Here is a 20,582-nt window from a genome sequence, read left to right on the forward strand (position 1 = left end):
GCTTGTTTTGCTTTATTTTGTTTTCTGAGACAAGGTCTAACTAAATAGCCCTGGTTAGCCTGGAACTGAGTTGTAGATCAGGCTTGCCTCAAATGACCTCCTACCTCTGCCTCCTTAGTGCTGGGATTATAGACTTGGGCTCCCAGGCCTGACTTAGCTCAGATTTTTTTCCCCCGCTTTTTGTGTTTGAGATAGGTCTGGCTGTGTAGCCCAGGCAGGCCTTGTATTCACAATCCTCCTGCCTCCACCTCCCAAGTGCTGGGACCATAAGTTTGTATCAGCAGGCCTGGCTGCTACCTCAATTCTTTTTTTTTTTTTTAAAGATTTATTTATTTTTCATGTATACAGTGTTCTGCCTCCATGTATGCCTTCAGGCCAGAAGAGGGCACCAGATCTCATTACAGATGGTTGTGAGCCACCATGTGGTTGCTGGGAGTTGAACTCAGGACCTCTGGAAGAGCAGCCAGTGCTCTTAACCTCTGAGCCATCTCTCCAGCCCCTGCTACCTCAATTCTATCAGCTAGAATTTGTAGGCCTGCTCAGGAGCCATTCCTGCCTCTCTTGGCTGTCCCTCCTACCCATCTCTGCCAGCACCATAGGTCTCTCATCTCCTACTGCCCAGGGCCATATACCCTCCGGACTGCCTCTCTGACCCAGCCTGTACACAATGGGTACTAAAGCATTAACTTCCTGTCACTGCCGTCGTAGGGTCACCAAGAAGAAGAAAATTGGTAAGAAGAAAAAGACCAAATTGGACGAGGAAGCAAGCCCGCTGCACCCCACCTCTAGGCAGGGGGATGGTGACAGACTTGTGGGCACCCCAAACCTGGGGCGGGACTTGCCAGCTACTGCACTTGCCTCCCCGCAGGAGCAAGGGGAGGGGCCCAGCCGTGCAGCTGAGAGCAGTGAACACTCCGAGCTCAGCCAGATGGGCTTGTTAATCCCGGAGATGAAGGACACCTCCATGGAGTGCCTGGGACAGCCCCTGAGCAAGGTCATTGACAAGCTCCATGGACAGCTGGACCCAAGCACGTGGTGCTCCCACATTGATCCCCCAGATCAGTCCTTTCGGACCGGCTCTCCGGGGGAGGCCCCGGAGAAACCACCATTTGGCGACTTTAGTGAGGGGCTTCCAGCCCCAATGGACTTCTACCGCTTTACGGTCGAGAGTCCAAGTACTGTTGCAGCAGGTGGCAGCCACCATGACCCTGCAGGGCCTAGCCAACCGCTGCATGTTCCTGGTTGCCCTGAGACTGCTGTCCAAGAAGAGGAGGGAGGAAGAGGAGAGGGACAGGCACCTAAGCCCTTAGAGGACTCAAAAGAGGAAGCTCAGCAGCTGGAGCCTCGGGAACAGGACACCCAGTTGCCACTGGCCTGCCAGGAGTCCGTGCCTGAACCCGTGTCCCAGCCTGAACTTGGAACCCAGGAAGCTCTTTGCAAGCTCAAGCGAGACCAGCCCAGTCCGTGTCTGAGCAGTGCTGAGGACTCCGGGGTAGACGAGGGTCAGGGGAGCCCTTCGGAGATGACCCACCCCTCCGAGTTCAGGTGAGGGCTGTCTTCACCTGGTGCAGGATCTGCCAGTCCAGCAGGGATGGGAGGTCTAGCCTGCTGGCGGGAGACAGAAAGGCGTGTGACCCCTCGTCTGACCTCCGCTCCTCTCGACCCTTGTCCCTGTCTGTAACAGAGTAGACAACAATCACTTGCTGCTACTGATGATCCATGTCTTTAGAGAAAACGAAGAGCAGTTGTTCAAAGTAAGTCCCCAAAGTGGGGAGCCATCGCACGATGCAGCAAAGGCGGGTTGGGACACCCACACTCCTCGGTGTGCATGCGAGTCCAGCAGGGCAGGAGCTCGAGCTGACTCCCGTTTGCTTCGACTTAGATGATCCGGATGAGCACGGGGCACATGGAGGGCAACCTGCAGCTGCTGTACGTGCTGCTCACAGACTGCTATGTCTACCTGCTTCGGAAAGGTGCCTGCCGCCCCAGGCCAGAGAGGGTGGGGTTGAGCTCCCCTCCCCCAGCCCTCTACCCCCAGTTTAAGTATATACTAATGACAAGGTGTTCCCCAGGGAGGTACTGCTAGCTGGGCTCCGCACCCGTTCGACATTCTGCTCCACTATTGCTGGGTACAGAGGGGACTGGGGAGGGGGAAAAGACCAGCCAGGGTGATGGGTGCTGTCATCTCCTCTCTCAGGGGCCACAGAGAAACCATACCTGGTGGAAGAAGCCGTTTCTTACAATGAACTTGACTATGTGTCGGTGAGTGCAGACTCTGCCGTGGGTGGACCCACCTAGGGATACGGCTTCTCAGGCCACCCATGCTCAGAGCTGCAGAGCAAGGTGCATCCTGGGTTGGGCACCAACATCCAGAGGCCTCTGCACACACAGGAGACAGGAGTCGAGTGCAAAGGTGTCTCTGATCTCTGACATCCTCCCTAACTCATGAGAGACCTCAGATCTTGGTCAAGGGCCTTCCTAGTAGTGACCCCAAATGTGTGGTTTCTCCCTTCCTAATCCCAGCCAACCCTCAATCTGGCCACGCTGCCCCTTATGCTGGGCAGTGACCAAGCCCTGTGTGGTTTCTGGCAGGTTGGTCTTGACCAACAGACCGTCAAGCTGGTTTGCACCAACCGCAGGAAGCAGTTTCTGCTGGACACGGCCGACGTGGCCCTGGCTGAGTGAGTGTCAGCACCCCCCCCCCCCGCAACAGGACAGGGTAGTCAACATCTGCCGTGGGCATGGCTGTGGGTAAAAACAGACACCAACTGTTCCCCTAAGAGCCTGCGGTCTCCTTACAGAGGCAGGGAAGTCGACGGTCACTGGCCATCTGACTCCTGTCAGCCCAGGTGACCTCAGCCCCTCAGGACCCATGGAGAGGAAAGGATCTGGTGTGAGGTCCAATGGGAGGGGAGACCCAGGAGCCAGGCTACTGTCCTGGGTGTGCCCTGGACTACAGACAGAGAATTACATGCTGAGGTCCTAACTGTACTGACCTGAGTGGTCAGGTCCTACTGGCCAACACTTTGGCTAGTCTCTCTTTACTTTCAGAATCCAGGGCCCTTTGGACACTAGCAATGGTCAGGCCTTTTCTGGGCACCATCCAGGGATGCAGGGTCTACCACCGCCCTGATTCCAGCATCCTCAGCCCCTAGTTTCTCTTAGCCCTCTGGGCCAGGAGTTCTCAGGACAAAGCCCTGACCACCGAGGACCTGTCCCCAAGGCCTCTGACAGCAAACCACACTCCCTGCACAGGCTCTTCTTGGCATCTTTGAAGTCAGCCATGATCAAAGGCTGCCGGGAACCACCCTACCCTAGCATCTTGACTGATGCCACCATGGAGAAGTTGGCACTGGCCAAATTTGTCGCCCAGGAATCCAAATGTGAGGTCAGTGGCTGGGGAGGAAAGTCCAGTGGCACCCCAACGTCGGCCTGCCTTGGATTAAGTCTGAATAATACAAATGGTGCCCTTATCCTTTCTCAGTCACCTCGCAGGAAGGGCTTTCCTCCTGGGCCCTGTCCTCTTGCCCACTTGGCTATGTCCTGAGATTGCTTTGCTATCACTGTCCCTGGGGCTGGGTTATGGGTAAGCTGAGGCTCTGCCAAGACCTTATCTGCTCTGTCTGTTGCTGAACTCTCAGGCATCCACCGTGACTGTGCATTTCTACGGGCTCGTGCACTGGGAGGACCCCATGGACGAGGCCCTGGGCCCTGTCCCCTGCCAGTGCTCACCCCACGAGGGCACCATCACCAAAGAAGGTGTGCTGCACTACAAGGCTGGCACCTCATATCTGGGCAAGGAACACTGGAAGACCTGCTTCGTGGTGCTCAGGTGGGAACCCCTGCAGCGGTGGGCCCAGGGGGAGGTCAGATCCCTAGCATGAGAGGCCCACAGGCAGATGCCTCCCTTTTCCACAGTGTTATGGGGTTAGTTTTTCTGTCCAGCCAGTTCTCAGGGCGCAGATTCCCAGATGCCCAAAACCCCAGTGACAGACCTTCAACTATGCCCAGGAAGGGGCAGTGTTCTCCCCAGCCACTCTCAGATTCCTTTTATAACCCCTCCTTTAACCTCAGCACTTGGGAGATAGAGGCAAGTCGAGCTCTCTGAGTTCAAGGCCAGCCTGGTCTACAAGAGCTAGTTCCAGGACAGGCTCCAAAGCTATAGAGAAACCCTGTCTCAAAAAAACAAACCTTGGGGGCTGGAGAGATGGCTCAGAGGTTAAGAACATTGCCTGCTCTTCCAAAGGTCCTGAGTTCAATTCCCAGCAACCACATGGTGGCTCACAACCATCTGTAATGGGGTCTGGTGCCCTCTGCTGGCCTGCAGGCACACATGCAGACAGAATAATGTATACATAATAAATAAATATTAAAAAAAAACTTAAAAAAAGAAAAGGAAGGTAGAAAGAAAGAAAGAAAGAAAGAAAGAAAGAAAGAAAGAAAGAAAGAAAGAAAGAAAGCAGGTCCCTGGTTCCCAGCCAATTTATAAGGGACCCCTGGGATCTTCTTAGCCAGGCCTCACCTCACTGTATTGTGACTCTACAGCAACGGGATCCTCTACCAGTATCCTGACCGCACTGACGTCATTCCCCTGCTCTCCGTGAACATGGGGTAAGGGTACGGGGCAGGTGTCGTGGCTAGGTGTCCTGTCTGGCGTCCACTCTGAGTCTGAGGCCAAGAGCTTGCTGTCCTTCTGCCCTTCTTTCCGCTATCCAGCAGCCCCCTAGTGTCTTGGGGTTCACAAGCTGTAGGGAGCCATGGAGGCAGGATGAATGAGGAGGCACCCTTTGCCTAGAGAAGGGAGCCCACCCAATGAGAAGCAGACTGCAGAGGAAGCGGATGAGTGGCCCCTGGTTCTGAGCAGGTGCAGTGAGTGGCTGTGTACCCTCTCACCTGGCTATGTTCGGGTACCCCAAGGGCTCTTGGCACTTCTGAAGGTCCAGGTTGTCGTGCATCCCAGGAACAGTGGGACACTTCTAATGCAGCATGGAAGGTAGGAGCAGGAGGATCAGAAAGTTCCAGGTTATCCTCTGCTACATAACAAGTTCCAGGTTAGCCTGGGCTACATGAGACCCTGTCTCAAAAGAAACAAAACAAAACTGTTACACAGAAATGGTGGGGTTGCTAAGCACACGTCAGTGTCCCTAGACCCAGGGCCCGGGACCCAGTGTCTGCACAGCTCAGCCAGCGCCAGGGTCTCCCGCTCCGGCCTCCTCACCCACCATTTTACCCTCCTCCTCTGGCCCAGGGGGGAGCAGTGCGGTGGCTGCCGGAGATCCAACACCACAGATCGGCCCCACGCCTTCCAGGTCATTCTGGCTGACCGGCCCTGCCTGGAGCTGAGTGCCGACAGCGAGGCTGAGATGGCTGACTGGATGCAGCATCTCTGCCAGGCCGTGTCCAAAGGAGTAAGTGTCCCTGCTGACACCATCAGCCCAGCCTGGGAGGGCCGGGATGGTAGACCCCAGGGAACAGCCCAAGAATGAACACAAGCTCAGGGACTGTAGCCTGAGCCATTCTCCCCTCCTCTCCCTCCACTGCTAAGGTAGACAGTCTGATAGGGGATTCCTGGTACAGGTCACCCTGGAGAAACAGGTTACCTCTCCCACCTTCTGCCAATATCCAGGTCATACCTCAGGGGGTGGCTCCCAGCCCCTGTATCCCTTGCTGCCTGGTAATCACCGAGGACCGCCTCTTCACATGCCATGAGGATTGCCAAACCAGCTTTTTCCGCTCCCTCGGCACAGCCAGGCTAGCTGACATCAGTGCCATCTCCACAGAACTGGGCAAGGAGTACTGCGTCCTGGTGAGTTGGGTGGGAATGAGGGCACAGGCCCCGCCCAAGGAAATCCATGCATGCTCACCCAGAACCTGCTGTCTCTAGGAGTTCTCCCAGGATAGCCCACAACTGCTCCAACCCTGGGTCATCTATCTGAGCTGTACTTCTGAACTGGACCGCTTCCTGACTGCCCTGAGCTCTGGGTGGAAAGCCATCTACCAGGTAGGTACCTAGCGGTTCTTGGGGCCTGGCCTCACCTGCAGGGTTCTGGGGGCAGCAATTCACAAGCATTGCTGAGACACAGAAACTTAGGGCCAGAGCGGCATGTCCCGATATCAGCTAGTTTGTCAAAGCTAAAAATGGGGCCTGGTGAGACCCACGACAGGAGCTCCTCTTCCCCAGAGCCCTGGAGAGGTAGTAGCTTTTGTTTTTCTTTTGTTGTGGTTGGGGTTTTTGTTTTTTGTAGAGACAAGGTCTTGCTGTGCAATTCTGGCTAGTCTGGAATTCACAGGGAACCCTTTGCCTCTGGTTCCAGGGTAGCATGTGCTATGGCCATGTTGCAAGGAGGCCGCTTGTTGGTTCCTGGCTGCTCAGCCCTGAAATAATCACACAGAAACTGTATTAATTAAATCACTGCTTGGCCCATTAGCTCTAGCTTCTTATTAGCTAATTCTTACATATTAATTTAACCATTTGTATTAATCTGTGTATTGCCACAAGGCTGTGGCTTACTGGGTAAATTTCCAGTGTCTGTGCCCAGCAGGGCTGCATGGCTCCTCTCTGACTCCACCTCCTCTCTCCAGCATTCAATTTAGTTTTCCCCACCTACCTGCTTTTTTTTTTTTTTTTTTTTTTTTTTTTTTTTTTTTTTTTTTTTTTTTTTTTTGGTTTTTCAAGGCAGGGTTTCTCTGTAGCTTTGGTGCCCGTCCTGGAACTAGCTCTTGTAAACCAGGCTGGCCTCGAACTCCCAGAGATCCGCCTGTCTCTGCCTCCCGAGTGCTGGGATTAAAGGCGTGCGCCACCACTGCCCGGCCCCACCTACCTGCTATAGGTCCAAAGCGGTTTCTTTATTAACCAGTGGTATCCACAGCATACATAGGGGACTCCCACACCACACCACACCCAGGGAGAGGTACTGTTTTACACGCATGTGCTCCCTCCCTGCTGTGGTTCTGGAGGAGCTATACACTGAGGTGAAGAACAGTCAAGGATAGAAACATGAATTCCAGGTAGACCTGAGAGCTTGGGTTCTGTGAACAAAGCAAAAGAGAAACTCGCAACATGGACGACTTTCCCAAAGGGGTGTGTAGGGCCCCAAAGGTCTTCCATGGCTCCTGGGAACGCAGCCTGCAGCCTTTATGCTCCCTGCTTGTCCGCCACAGGTAGACCTCCCTCACAAGGCAATTCATGAAGCTTCCATCAAGCAGAAATTCGAAGACGCCCTGAGCCTCATCCACAGCGCCTGGCAGCGAAGTGACAGCCTGTGCCGAGGGAGAGCCTCCCGGGACCCCTGGTGCTGAGGCGTGGCTGGGCAGCATGTACACTGTGGTGTGCCACCATGCTGTTTCGGATTCAGGTGTCCACAGGCCTCTACAGCCCACTCCTGCCTTGGGGTGGCAGAACCCCTAGTGTGGCTCAAGACGGGGATCCAGAGTGGGCGCCTAGAACTCTGGGTGTCCCGCCCGACGGGGAGTGACTAGAGGTCACTGGGGCGAAGGTCTGAGCCCTGTGGGCTCTGTAGACACACGGTGTTCCCTGGGCCACCATTCGAGTCCTTTCCATCTGCTCGGGGTGGCCATGAGAATATTAGCATCCACTTAAGGGAAGCAAAGAGACCAGGAGGGCGGGCATGCCATCTTCTTTTCCTGGGCCAGGGGCCTGGGCAGATGGTCAGGGCCCCCTGGGGGTCGTGAGTGCCCAGCCATCCTTGTTCGTTTTTGAACAGTCCTCGCTGTGCAGGAAAGTGGGGACACTAGGTAGCTGTGCATGCCTCCTCTAACACATCCACCCCGTGCACAGTGGCCTGCTCACACGGCCTGGGCCCGGCCAGCAGCCCTCCATGGCTGCCGGGAGGCCCTGCATGTCCACAGCCCTGCCTCTCCTCTCCCTCAAGTACAACAGAGCTTGGAGGAGCCAGGGACCCGTTAGCGCCTCTTGCCAGGAGCAAAGGAGAGGGCCTGGGAGAGCAGAGCCCATGAGCTTGGGCTCTTTGACACCTGACTGCCCCAGGCTTGGCTAGAGCTGGCCCTTCTTGAGGTCCTCGTTGGATCCCTCTGGGGATGGGTCAGATGGATTGGACTTTGTCTTTTTTTTTTTTTTTTTTTTTAAATAAAATTGACATTATATTGCTGAGACTTGTCACTGGCCCTCTTTAAGCCTGAGATGGGGAGGGAGGGTTCCCCACTGCAACATCTTCATTGTCCATCCTGTGCCCAACAAACTGCCATGTAGAATCAGAACCAGAGTTGGGCAGTGGTGGCGCATGCCTATTAATCCCAGCACTCAGGAGGCAGAGAGGCAGGCGGATCTCTGTGAGTTCTAGGCCAGCCTGGTCTACAGAGTGAGTTCCAGGACAGCCAGGGTTACACAAAGAAACCCTGTCTCGGGGGCGGGGGGGGGGAGAAAAATCAGAACCAGGTCTGCCCCAGCTGCTTCCATGGTTCCTTCCACTGCCTGGAGGATAGAGGCCCAGAACCCCACCACCACCTTCCAGGCCTTTCTGTTTCCTACATGGCCAAGAGTGGGAGCCTGGTGGTCCCGTTGTTAAGGAAATGCCTAGAGCTACAAAGGTTACTCTTCACGGTGGTCCTTACCTTGCCAGCCCTCCCACCCAAGGACTCTGCAGTTTTGGGTGAACCAGGCTGAGGCACTAGAAGTTGGGAATTGAGGAGCGTGTGGACCTCTTCTGTGGGAGGCGCTGTTGGAAGCAGGCTCTTCACACATCAGTCCCCCAACGGAGACCGGAGTCGGGATCAGTGACCCCTCCTCCCCCTCATCAGCAGCACTGTTCTCCACGGTCTGATTCCCTGAAATAGGGAAGGGAAAACTCTAGAAATGAGCAGTTGTAAAGTTAGTTGTAAGTATGTGCACTGGGTTGAGTAGGTGTGCAGTGTGGCCGGGGTGGTTCATCCCATTGTCCAGAGTGTCTATTCTGGTGCCGGAGCAGGATTTGTGTTCAAGTAACCACCCTTTTTTTTTATTCAATAATGGCTCCAAAAGAAGTTGTCCTCTGACCTTTATACACATCTATGTCCTGTGTGTATCCCCTTACACACACACACATAAACATATACACATACAGGATAGCCTAAGCTATATAGTGAGACCCTGTCTCATATAAGTGTGTGTGTGTGTGTGTGTATGAATTGACATAAATGGGATTGGCTGGGCATGGTCACACACCTTTAACCCCAGCACTCAAGTGGCAGAGGCAGGCGGATCTCTGTGGTCCCTGGCCAGCTTGGTCTACATAGTTCCAGGGCAGCCAGAGCTACATAAAGAAACCCTGTCTCAAAAAAAAAAAAAAAAAAAAAAGAAGGGTTGGAGAAATTGTTCTTGGTTAGAACTCTTCCAGAGGACCTGGGTTCAATTCCTAGCACCCACCTACATGGTAGCTCCAGTTCCAGAGGATAGAACACCTTCTCTGGTTTCCATGGACATCCAGTACACATAGAGATGTGGGCAAAACACCCCTATACATAAACATAAGTGAAAGTGGGCATGGACGTGCCTGCTTGTACTGTCAGCCCTCAGGTGTGGGGCAGAGACACCTGGAGATTGACATGAGTTTGAAGGCGGCTTGGGCTATACGCTGAGTCCCTGCCAGTCTGGAAATGAGACCTGCCTCACATGAAACGAAACAACCTCATCAATAGGGCTCTGGGGTCCTTGTCGAAAAGCAACCATAAAAGCTGGGCGGTGGTGGCCACACCTTTAATCCCAGCACTTGGGAGGCAGAGGGTGGATCTCTCAAGAAGGCCAGGCTGGTCTACAGAGTGAGTTCCAGGACAGCCAGGGACACGGACACACACACACACAAACTAAAATAAAAAGCTGGGTGTGGGAATGGTGGTGCACACCTTTAATTCCAGCACTAGGTGGCAGAGGCAGGTGAATCTCTGTACTTTGATGTCACTTTGGTCTACATAGCTGTTTTAGGATAGCAAAGTTACATAGACCTTGTCTCAAAAAAAAAAAAAAAAAAAAAAAAAAAGAAAAGAAAAAGAAACTAAAAACTAAGTGAAACTTAAAGGAAGGAAGGGAGGGAGGGAAGAAACGGAGCCATAATCTGAGGGAAGCAGACTGGAAGACCAAGGATTTCACACAGGCTATGGCGGATGCAGAGACGGGACAGTTGCTAGTCAGTACAGGTAGCCTGTGCCTAGGGCCAAGCTGCCACATGCCCAGGTCTTTAGCTGGAGCCAGACAGGGACTAGAGATGGGACAGAGGTCTAGAGGACAAGGAGGAGCACTCTCTCCTAGTTTGGCTCTTTCTTCTGCTCCACTCTCCTTCCAGTCCCTAGTGACCTTTACTCCAGATCCCAGGGTCCAGGCCCGCCTAGCCTGCAGCAGCTGGGATTGGCCCGAGAGGGGGTGTGGCCAGACTCCACAGCCCCAGTCTGCTGAACAGGTGGAGTTCCAAGACAGAATCAGTCACCGACCAGATCTGTCCTCTAGAGATGGCACGGGGCCCCCTCGGTCCCCAGGCATGCGGCCACACATGGGTGCAGACAGCCTAGACACAGCCACCTATGGCCTGTACTGTGGCTGATCCAGGCGCAGATGGCTCCTGCCACGGATGCAGGGGATATGGTGACCCCAACTGTGGACCTTGTGCTGGGTGCCTCAGCCTGCTGCCTGGCGTGCGTGTTCACCAATCCCTTGGAAGTGGTGAAGACTCGTCTGCAGCTGCAGGGGGAACTGCAGGCCCCAGGCACTTACCCACGGCCCTACCGGGGCCTTGTGTCTTCTGCTGCAGCCATTGCCCGTGCAGATGGTCTGTGGGGCCTGCAGAAGGGGCTGGCCGCTGGCCTTCTCTACCAGGGCCTCATGAATGGTGTCCGCTTCTACTGCTATAGCCTGGCATGCCAGGCTGGCTTCACCCAGCAACCAGGGGGGACTGTGGTCGCAGGTGCTGTGGCTGGGGCACTGGGAGCATTTGTGGGAAGCCCTGCTTACCTGGTGAGTGTCTTCTCTGTGGCCCTGGGTTGGGCGGGGCAGGCTGGGAGGGGACTGTTTCCTGGGAATATCAGGCTCAGATCTGGAATCTGCCCTCGCTCAGACAACCCTTGCTCTTTTGAGGCCCATGCCCACTTGTCTTAGCCAGGAGATGGAGCAGGCTATGGAGTGGGTAGACTCTAGTCGTCATTTGCTTGTGATTAGTTCTACTTAGCCTGGTGTATGGTAGGAGTAAAAGCTTCCGCTGAGTGCGAGTTGTCGCATCCTGATCTGGCCACTGAAGTCCTCTGTCCTTGAGAGAGTGGTAGGACAGAGGACCAAAGAGCTACTTAAGAAACTTGAAGCCAGGTGTGGCACATGCCTTTAATCCTAACACTCGGGAGGCAGAGGCAGGTGGATCTCTGTGAGTTCGAGGCCAACCTGGTCTTCAGAGTGAGTTCCAGGACAGCCAGGGATACACAGAGAAACCCTGTCTCAAAAGAGAACCAAAATAAATATTGAGTGAACTCAAGCCAACTGAGACTTCCCCCAAGCTTCAGGTGTGAACTGAGGGCTACCATTCAGGAGAGGGGCTCAAACGTGCCCAGCTCATTTCCCAGTCTCTATCCTAAGCCCCCCATCTGCTCTGGACTTCCAGGTCAAGACCCAGCTGCAGGCCCAGACAGTGGCTGCTATGGCTGTGGGGCATCAGCACCAGCATCAGGTAAAACATCTCCCCAGAACCCTGGGCTCCAGGCTGTGCAGGACTGTGGCTCTCTAGTGACCCACACCCTTTCTTCCCCGCAGAGTGTCCTGGGTGCCTTGGAGACCATCTGGCGCCAGCAGGGCCTACTGGGGCTGTGGCGGGGTGTGGGTGGGGCTGTGCCCCGAGTCACAGTGGGCTCAGCTGCCCAGCTGGCCACCTTTGCATCTGCTAAGGCTTGGGTACAGGAGCGACAGGTAAGGGGCTGGGGACGCTGTCCAGACAGGGAGTGGGAGGGCCCCTGCCTCTTTCACACATGGGTGGTGACAGGTGGGGTCCAGAATAAAACCTGGTCTTGCTGAACGTGGTGAGACACACTTACATTCCTAAGACTTGGGGTGTTGAGGCAGGGGGATCAAGAATCTTTAAGGTGGTCCTCAGCTACAGAGGGTTTAAAGTCAGTCTGGTCTACCTACATGAGACCCTGTCAAAAGAGAGGAAGAAAGACAGGGGAAGGGAAGAAGGGAGGAAGGGGAGAAGGAGGGAGAGACAGAAGGAAGAGAGAAGTGATGGGAGGAAGGTGAGAGATGGGAGGAAGATGGGAGGAAGGTGAGAGGGGAGTTGCAGCTAAGGCCAATGTTTCTCAGCTGTAATCTCAGCACTTAGAAGGTGGAGGCAGGAGGATTGCAACTGGAGCACAGCAAGACCTGTCGCAACAAAAAGAAACAAAAGCGGGGGAGGAGGGAAGAGGAGATAGGGAAGGGAGGAAGAAAATAAAGTTGTTGTCTCTGTCACTATAGTTGTGACCTAGCCCTTCTGTCCAATAGGAGCTGGGGGTCATCAGTGAACCCTGAAACCATGGAGGAACACAGGGTTGGTGTTGGGGGCTGGGAATGGCTGGAGAGGTCTGATTTGCTCGCCTACCCACAGCCTTCCAGCCCTCGTGGGCTTGGGGCAGGGAGAGCCCAGCACAGGTGAGAAGAGGGCAGTGGGCAGTGTCAACAGCCTGATCCATCCCCACAGTGGTTTCTGGAGGACAGCTGGCTTGTGGCCCTGGCTGGAGGCATGATTAGCAGTATAGCTGTGGCTGCAGTCATGGCTCCCTTCGACGTGGTCAGCACTCGGCTATACAACCAACCGGTGAACAGAGCTGGCAGGGTGAGCAGGGGACAAGGAAATGTAGGCTGTGGGGTGATGGGACACACACACACACCATATTCACAACACGTTAGCATGCATGTCCTAAGTCCTCCGACTGGATTTTATTCTATTTCCCGATGGGGAAATCAGCTCAGAGAGGTCAAGTGGAGGCTGCCGGGAGGGTCAGCGGAAGGGGCAGGATCAGAATCGTGGCCTTCCTGTGGTATTGCCAGTCGGAAGTGTCAGGACCGAGATGATTGAGTGGGTTATCCAAGCTGCACCCCTGCAGGAGGCTATCTGCCTGAGGGACGAGGGCTCTGTTAACATCGCAATGTATAATCCGCCCAGGCCTGTAGGACTGGGTGTTCCTTCTCACCCCACCACTAGACACACTTGCTTTTGTCACCTGGGACCTCTCAACTCTTGAGGTGACCCTCACCCTATGTTTATCCCCAGGGCCAGCTGTACGGGGGCCTCACTGACTGCCTGGTGAAGATCTGCCAACAGGAGGGGCCCCTAGCACTCTACAAGGGCCTAGGCCTTGCCTATCTGCGCTTGGGCCCCCACACCATCCTTAGCATGTTCTTCTGGGATGAGCTGCGGAAGCTGACCACAAGGGCCCAGCACCAGGGCACCTAGCCTTGTCCCTCAACCCACCACCAAGCCTGGCATTTGGTGGAAATGATGGCCGGCTTCAATAGAACTGGCTGCCTCGAGCCAGCTTGAATCAGGCCCAGGTCGGGGGAGTGAGTCAGGATTGTGGACAACTGTGATCAACTGGAGCCCCAGGACTAGTTCACCCCAAGTTACCGCCCCTTCACCTCTTCCTCTCCCCTGGGTTACCATGCTGTAGTATATTGCTGTAGTAGCACCCTCGTGAAAGGGTGCCCACGGACAGAGCCACTCAGTGACACTGGCTCCTCCATCCTACAGCCTCTGTGGGACCACACAATCCTCTCTGAGCACAAGGAAACTGAGACACCACTCTGGCTGGGGCCACACGGCTTTGTGGTGACAGAAACAGGACTGTGGTTGGAATCTGCCCACCCCAGTCCTCTGCTCTCAGCAAGGGAACTGTCAGGACCGTTGGGCCACAGATCCCTCAGAAGCCACGGCACGTGAGGAGACTAATGGTTGAGCCCCGAGGGAGGCCTTGGGGTCCCCAGACTCTAGCTGGTCAAAGTTCCAAAGCCTTGGCAGCTTGAAAAACAAAAACCTATTTTCTTACTTTCAGAAGCCTGGAAGCCCAAGAAGGTATTGGCAGTGTTAGCATTTATTTCTGTTATTTGTGCTGTGATAAAACCAGGGTCTGGGCATGTTAGTTATGCAATCGACATCCTTAGCCCAGGGCTTACTTCTCCAGAGGCTTCTGTCCCTGACTCTGAGCTGGGCAGCTTCTTCCCAGTAGCCTGCCTGCCCAGTGCTCACAAAGCCCTGGGTTCCATCCCCGGCACATGCCTGTGATCTCAGCGCTGCACACACAGGTAGAGCCAGGAGGATCAGGGGTTCAAGTTCATTCTCAGATGCATGGTGAGTTTGAGGCCAGCCTGGGCTACTTGAGGCCCAGAGAGAGGAGAGAGAAAAAGGGGGGAGAGAGGGGGGGAAGAACAGAGAGAAGAGCAGAGTGGGAGAGAGAAGGAGGGGTAAAGGGAGAGGCACGGGGACGGGGAGACAGGGAAACACAGTTATATTGGATAGGGCCGGCACAGGGACGACATGTTAAATTAAAGGGAGCTACCACTGTCTCCACTGTCACCTCCTAAGGAACTGGGGTTGGGCCTTCAGCACGAACCTGGGAGCATCCCTGAGTTCAGACTTTTATTGAGGGCTTCGCATTTGTGTACATCCAGAGGCTGCTCAGGAGGTGGGGGCTCAGATAAGAGGGTGCCCTTTCTCTGGACTGCAACCACACTCCAAGAGACTGTTGAGACAGGAATATTTGTAAGGCCCCAGTAACCAACTCCTCCGCCAGGCAGCTCCAACCACCTTCCCCAACCACATCCCAAGTGCGAAAAACTGCTCTAGACAGACACTCCAATAAAGTTTTCTATTTTGTATACTTCCGCGACTCCCTTCTGCTTCCCTGACCCCGACTCCCAAACTCTGAGCTCTCAAGCCCTTTCTAGGAAGGACCCAGAAACCAGCCGCCACCTGCCCAGGTGAGGCCTGCCACCTAGTGGACCCAAGAGGAACAGTATGTCCCAGAAGCAGGCGGCACTCGGCCTGAGTCTTCAGCGGATTCCAAACCCCTCTTCCCCTGAGGCCTAGAGAAACTAGACTTCTAGATCTCAGAAGGGGCCACAGAGGCTGTGCGGAAGACCCTATGCTTTGGGAACTTGGGTGGAGTGCGGATCACACCTGAGTCTGGGAAGGCCGGGTGAGCAGAGGGACTTTCGGAAGGCATGGTGAGCTTGACGGTCTAGGGGGGACAGACAGCACTAGAGTTAACTGCTTTGCCCTTCAGGCCTAAATGAGAAGCCACCAGCGGCAGCGGGCTGACAGCACCCCCTTGATTCCCGCGGGCTGGACGGTCTAAGGCTTCTGGCTCTCCTGCCCCGCCCCCAGGTCTTTGACCCCGTCCTAGTCCCTCCCCTGTCCTGTAGAGACACCTTTGACCGGTGATGTCACTGGGTCTGTCCCAGCACAGACCCGGCCCCAGGCTGAGGCTGGATTCCTGGAGGCTGCCATGTTCTCCCTCCCTTCCCTCTCCTCCTGGCTCCCCGGCTTCCCTTCTTTTGAGTGGGGTTCCAGTCTCTTCGACAGCCTCCTGCAAGGTGAGCGCCTCCTAGATGCGCATTGGGCTCCGCCCCCTCCTCGGGTGGGCGGGGTGCAGGGTGGGCCCCACCACCCACGTGGGGGGGGCGGCTCCGCACCTAGCTGCCCCCTGCGCTAACCCTGCCACCTCCCCTACGATCCTACGCTCCCCTCACCCTCTCCTTTGTCCGGCTCAGGCCTAATCGGGGCCCTCGGAGTCTCCGTTCTCAACAGCCTCCTGAAAGTTTACTTCTTCGTGGCCTGTGTCAAGTGAGTGCCCACGTCGGTGCCACCCAGCCCTACCCAGGCAGTTGGTCCCTGCGCGGAATGTGGCTTCCGCTAAGAGTGAGGCTGGGACCCTGGCAACCCTCCCAGGACTGGACTCAGTGATCCTACCTCCCAGCCCGCACCCCATTCTGCCCCCACAGTGACCCCCAGCGGCAGACCCATAAGCAGCGGCTGCGAACGCAGTGGGCCTCACTGGAGACAGTGCACCTGGCCGGTCTGACCCTGTTCCTGACCGTGGTGGGGGCCCGGGTGGCCGCCCTCGTGGTGCTGGAGTTCTCCCTCCGGGCTGTGTCCACAGTGCTGTCCCTGAGCAAGGTGAGACTGCAGGGTGGGGCCAGTCTGGGCCACTTTCTTCCTCTGCATTGGGAAGTAGGGCTCTTTTCCTTCAGGTGGAGACCAGAGATTGTAGTTTGTCACCTGGAGTTTGGATTGCCAAAGTCACATCTCCATGGCAGCACAGACGGATCTCTATCCCCCTCCACCCGTAAAAGTCAGTTCTGTGAGCTAGGAATGTGGTTCAGTTGATAGAATGCCTGCCTAGCATGCACTAAGCCCTGGGTTTGATCCCCCTCTGTGTAAACCCAAGCATGGTGGCTCATTCCTGTACTCCCAGCACTTGAGAGAGGTGGAGGCAGGAGGATGAGAAGTTCAGGGTCATCCTTGACTATTGGGTTTGAGGCCAACTTGGAACACATGAGGTCTTCTGGTTTCAAAAATAAAATAAGGGGCTGGAGAAATGGCTCAATGGTTAAGAGCACTGACTGCTCTTCCAGAGGACCTGGGTTCAATTCCCAGCACCCACATGGCAGCTCACAACTGTCTGAAGATCCAGTTACAGGGGATCTGACACCTTCACACCAATGCACATAAAAATAAAGTTAAATAAACCATAAAAATATTTTAAAAAATAAAATAAAAAGTCCTGTGTTGCCCTGGTTAGGTACCTTGTGGCGTTTAGCCCATATTGTCCTGACAGCTGTCCTGACCTGATCTCCACAAGTGGGGAAACTGAGGCCCAGGGGAGCACATGGTTTGTCTGTGATCAATAGTCGTCAGGGAGTAAGGTGTGAAACCAGGTCTTCAAGGCCCTGCGCCATCACCCTCCAGCCATAGATGGGCGAGAGAAACCCACATGCGGGTCTCCCCAGTGCAGCCTAACCTGGACTCCTTTCCCCTGCAGGGCTCGGGGGACAAGGAGCGGCTCCAGCTCTTCTTGGTGTGTCAGTTCTCGCTGGGCTGTGGGCTGACCTGTGGCCTGAGCTTCCTACAGGAAGGTGCCCCACACCGCACCCTGAACCTGCTGCTGAGCCTGGGGCTGGCCGCGCTGCTCGGCTTGGGTGCCCGGCGCTTCCGTCGACACGTCTGTAGCCTCTATGAATTGCACACTAGCCAGCGCTACTGCGGGGTCTGCTTGGGCCTGCTGGCTGGCCAGCATGGCCTGCCCAGACTCCTGGGTCGCACTCTGGCAGTGGCCTTTGCTGTGAGTGACCTGGCAGCTGTGGCCCTCATCAACCAGGACTTCCTGAGCACGTCAGAGGCCGTGCGGTTTTGGACGCCACTCACCATTTGCTATACACTGCTGGTCATCTACATGCAGGGTGAGAGCCCCTGGGCTGGGGTCCATTCCATTGGCCACACTCCCCTTGCCATCCCAGCCACCCTGTCCAGGGACAGGACTTGTACTTTACTATGGGTGTGTAGGCTGCTCAAAGTAGTGTTAGGACATAAGAACTCTAAAGAGCTGGGACCTGGGCTGGTCTTGTGGTAAGGTGAAGGGGATTGTGGGCAGGAGAAATGCCTGCCAAAGCACAGAGCAAGGGAATGGCCATGCAGAAACACTGAGTGGTTCAAGCCTGTTACCCCAAGGGCAACAGGGATTGGGGCAAGGCTGGCCAACTTCAAAATTGCCTGGTCCAGCCGGGCGGTGGTGGTACACACCTTTAATCCCAGCACTCAAGAGGCAGAGGCAGGCAGATCTCATGAGTTCGAGGCCAGCCTAGTCTATAAGAGCTAGTTCCAGGATAGGCTCCAAAGCTGCAGAGAAACTCTGTCTTGAAAAACAAAAACAAAAAAACAAAAAAAAGCAAAAGAAAGAAAGGCTTGGTCCAGCTTGGCTGGCCAGGGTGATAAACAGGAGAGAGTGGCCCGTCAGATCTGGCCTCTAGGAAGAACCTCCTGGCTGCAGATGGGAATTGGTTGGACGTGGCGGAGCCAGGAAGGGTAGTCCAGGCAGTAGGAACAGAAAGTGTGAAGACCCTGAGGGGGTAGGATAAGCTTGGCAGGCTCCATGTGCAAAATGAGAAGCTGAGAAGCCAGGATGCCTGACTCTGTAAGTAAGGGGAGCATGGGTCAGAGACTGGCTGAGGGTGGGGAAGTAGACTTGAGCAGAATCAAGCCTGACCTTGTGAAACAAGGCTTGGATTCAAATTCTACTCTAAAAGCCATAGGAAGCCCTGGGAGCATTCTCAGCAGAAGAATGGTGTCATCTGATTGACATGTGTAGGTCACTTTAGCAGGTCAGTAGAACTTGTTCAGGAACAGAAGAGCCCCATGAATGAACTTCAGCAGGAGGGGAAGGTGACTGGAACCAGGGGGTGGGGAGCAAGAGAGTTGGGCATGTGCCAGGCAGAAGTGGACTGGTCTGCGGGTGAACCAGACTCATGGGCAGAAGAGAAGAATCTTAGGTTCTTGACATCAGCTGGCAAGGGCCTCTGTCCTCGACCAGAGAGAGACTTAAGGGTGGTCAATAAGTCTTGTGGGCGCCCAGAGAGGGGAGCTGGGGTGCAGAAGGGCAGTCAGGGGAAGGTGATACTGTCCCTAGGGAAGGCGGTCGAGAAGTGGAACAGGCTGGCCCCAGCTGACCTCCACAGGGCGCTGTCTGAGGCAGTGGCAAATATATCTCGTAGAGGAGCAGCGGCAGCACCGCTTCAGCCTCCAGGGCCAGGTCCAGACGGTACTGGTGCGCATGGGTGGCCTCTTCATTTTGTTGATGACTGTGGGCCGATGGCTGGACCTCCTTGGCGTCTTTGTCTCCCTTCTGGGTGAGCTGTGGTGCATGGCAGGTGTTCGCATCCTAATCGACCTCTGCCAGATACAGGTAGGCACCTCCATGTGACCCCAGCTTCCCACCTTGCTTCCAAGGCTCCCAGCACCTCCAGAGGCCCAAGTTTGACAAGGGCTGTGTTGACTGGGGAGAGTATGAGACCCAGGTGTCTTTTAGGTCACTAGGAGTGGGGAAGTGGAAGGGACCATTCCAGCTGGCACCCCAGGGTCCCAGGGAGGTAATACGGTCCTGATGATAATGGACCTGAGACTAATGGGGGTGTGTGTGTCCCTTTTGACCCTCCCCCAGGGCTTTCCATCCCAGAGGCCTACAGTAACAGCAGCAGTAACACCAGGAAAGGTATCAACAGTGTCAGATCCATGCGAGCCCCGGCCTTCCACACCTGCTCCGTCCAGAAGCGAGGCCCCCTCCTGACCTGCCCTATGGAGGACTCAAAGTCAGTCTCAGGCCTGTCTGTACAGGCTGACCAGCAAGGTCTTGACCACAAGATGTGGCCTGGAGACTGGGTGACTGAGCTAGTCCCCACCTAGAGTTCAGAGCAGGCCATGGGGGCCCCTGGAGAAAGGGGACGGCTAGGGCTGGGGACCTGGGAAGGTGGGGACATGGAGGCCTCTGCGTAAATCCCTCTTCCGTTGAAGATGGGCAGTGGATACAGTTTCATCAGACCCACCCTTCCTGGCCAGGCAGGAGGACAGCCGACAATTGTGACCTCAGAATGGCTCCCTGCCTGCCTGCTGCCCCTCCCCCACCTTGCTCCTTTCCACAAACAATAAAGTTGACTTTTCTCAACCTGTGTTGAGGATTACAGAGATGTAGAAAAAAAAAAAAGGAGCTTCCCGAGACCCACAAAAACCCTCATTTGGCAGGGGTTTGGGATATGAGCTTCAAGCCTGTCTCTGCCCTGGGTCTCCTGGGGGCCAAGGACACAGGTTGAGGTTCCCCGGTTCCAGGACAAAGAATCGCAGCAGGAACACATGGTTATCAAGATGGTTGGGAGCTGGAGATGGCTCAGGGTTAAGAGCGTGTAGTGCTCTTACTCCCCGGATCTATTTCAGACAGCTCATGACTGTCTTGGGGAGGTCCTGTGGGGTGTGATGCCTCTGGCTTTCTTGGGCACTTAGACACACACACACATAAATATACATACACAGAGAATTTAAAATGAAAAGACATTGAGACAGTTTGTTAAGAAAGGGGAAACACAGCCAAGTGATTTTGACTGGGCACACCTTTTGTACTCAGGAGGCAGAGGCAGGCAGATCTCTGTGAGTTCGAGGCCAGCTTGGTCTCCAGAGCAAGTTCCAGGACAGTCAAGGCTACACATGTTGGGTAATATTTTTGTTTTTTGGTTTTTTGTTTTTGTTTTTCGAGACAGGGTTTCTTTGTGGTTTTTTGGAGCCTGTCCTGGAACTAGCTCTTGTAGACCAGGCTGGTCTCGAACTCACAGAGATCCGCCTGCCTCTGCCTCCCAAGTGCTGGGATTAAAGGTGTGCGCCACCACCACCCTGCAGGGTAATATTTTTGTGTACTGTGAGGATGTGTCCCTGCCAAGGTGCCTTCTGATTGGTTTAATAAAGAGCTGAATGGCCAATAGCTAGGCAGGAGAGGATAGGCAGGACTTCCTGGAAGAGAGAGGAAGAGCAGACAGGAAACACAGGGATGAGGTGCCATCCTTGCTGAGGTAAGCCAATGAGGTG

At 55.0% G+C, this 20,582-nt stretch overlaps 3 protein-coding genes across 5 annotated transcripts in view; all 3 read left to right on the plus strand.

Moving 5' to 3' along the window:
- Window positions 1-8,129, plus strand: part of Plekhm2 (pleckstrin homology and RUN domain containing M2) — a 44,429-nt gene extending 36,300 nt beyond the window's left edge. For both annotated transcript variants that reach the window (XM_057784592.1, XM_057784593.1), the window contains 12 exons: window positions 709-1,545; window positions 1,685-1,754; window positions 1,883-1,973; window positions 2,198-2,262; window positions 2,593-2,681; window positions 3,256-3,388; window positions 3,642-3,832; window positions 4,546-4,611; window positions 5,249-5,408; window positions 5,627-5,806; window positions 5,885-6,001; window positions 7,162-8,129. In XM_057784592.1, coding sequence (XP_057640575.1) covers window positions 709-1,545; window positions 1,685-1,754; window positions 1,883-1,973; window positions 2,198-2,262; window positions 2,593-2,681; window positions 3,256-3,388; window positions 3,642-3,832; window positions 4,546-4,611; window positions 5,249-5,408; window positions 5,627-5,806; window positions 5,885-6,001; window positions 7,162-7,299 — 2,137 coding nt within the window. In that variant the 3' untranslated portion in view covers window positions 7,300-8,129. The remainder of the gene's footprint in view (window positions 1-708; window positions 1,546-1,684; window positions 1,755-1,882; window positions 1,974-2,197; window positions 2,263-2,592; window positions 2,682-3,255; window positions 3,389-3,641; window positions 3,833-4,545; window positions 4,612-5,248; window positions 5,409-5,626; window positions 5,807-5,884; window positions 6,002-7,161) is intronic.
- Window positions 8,130-10,431: 2,302 nt separating this feature from the next.
- On the plus strand, window positions 10,432-14,364 carry Slc25a34 (solute carrier family 25 member 34). Of its 2 annotated transcripts, XM_057784733.1 has the most exons (5): window positions 10,432-10,960; window positions 11,595-11,660; window positions 11,744-11,896; window positions 12,663-12,797; window positions 13,236-14,364. In XM_057784733.1, exons 1-5 carry the CDS (start codon window positions 10,562-10,564, stop codon window positions 13,416-13,418), a joined length of 936 nt encoding a protein of 311 aa, XP_057640716.1. In that variant the 5' UTR covers window positions 10,432-10,561; the 3' UTR covers window positions 13,419-14,364. The 2 variants fall into 2 exon arrangements, with proteins under 2 accessions (XP_057640716.1, XP_057640717.1); XM_057784734.1 differs by lacking the exon at window positions 11,744-11,896.
- Window positions 14,365-15,465: 1,101 nt separating this feature from the next.
- Window positions 15,466-19,579, plus strand: Tmem82 (transmembrane protein 82). The gene is made up of 6 exons (XM_057785319.1): window positions 15,466-15,553; window positions 15,731-15,803; window positions 15,962-16,136; window positions 17,002-17,419; window positions 18,728-18,918; window positions 19,174-19,579. Exons 1-6 carry the CDS (start codon window positions 15,466-15,468, stop codon window positions 19,297-19,299), a joined length of 1,071 nt encoding a protein of 356 aa, XP_057641302.1. The 3' UTR covers window positions 19,300-19,579.
- The last annotated feature ends 1,003 nt before the right edge of the window (window positions 19,580-20,582 follow it).

Source organism: Chionomys nivalis, chromosome 11 (genome assembly GCF_950005125.1).
Source record: "Chionomys nivalis chromosome 11, mChiNiv1.1, whole genome shotgun sequence".
Lineage (NCBI taxonomy): Eukaryota > Metazoa > Chordata > Mammalia > Rodentia > Cricetidae > Chionomys > Chionomys nivalis.

Coding starts and splice junctions, on each gene's coding strand:
- Slc25a34 (XM_057784733.1), top strand. CDS start 10,562: ATGGCTCCTGCCACGGATGCAGGGGATATGGTGACCCCAACTGTGGAC. Junction 11,661..11,743: donor GGCATCAGCACCAGCATCAG/GTAAAACATCTC, acceptor TCTTCCCCGCAG/AGTGTCCTGGGTGCCTTGGA. Junction 12,798..13,235: donor CGGTGAACAGAGCTGGCAGG/GTGAGCAGGGGA, acceptor GTTTATCCCCAG/GGCCAGCTGTACGGGGGCCT.
- Tmem82 (XM_057785319.1), top strand. CDS start 15,466: ATGTTCTCCCTCCCTTCCCTCTCCTCCTGGCTCCCCGGCTTCCCTTCT. Junction 15,554..15,730: donor CTTCGACAGCCTCCTGCAAG/GTGAGCGCCTCC, acceptor TGTCCGGCTCAG/GCCTAATCGGGGCCCTCGGA. Junction 18,919..19,173: donor TCGACCTCTGCCAGATACAG/GTAGGCACCTCC, acceptor ACCCTCCCCCAG/GGCTTTCCATCCCAGAGGCC.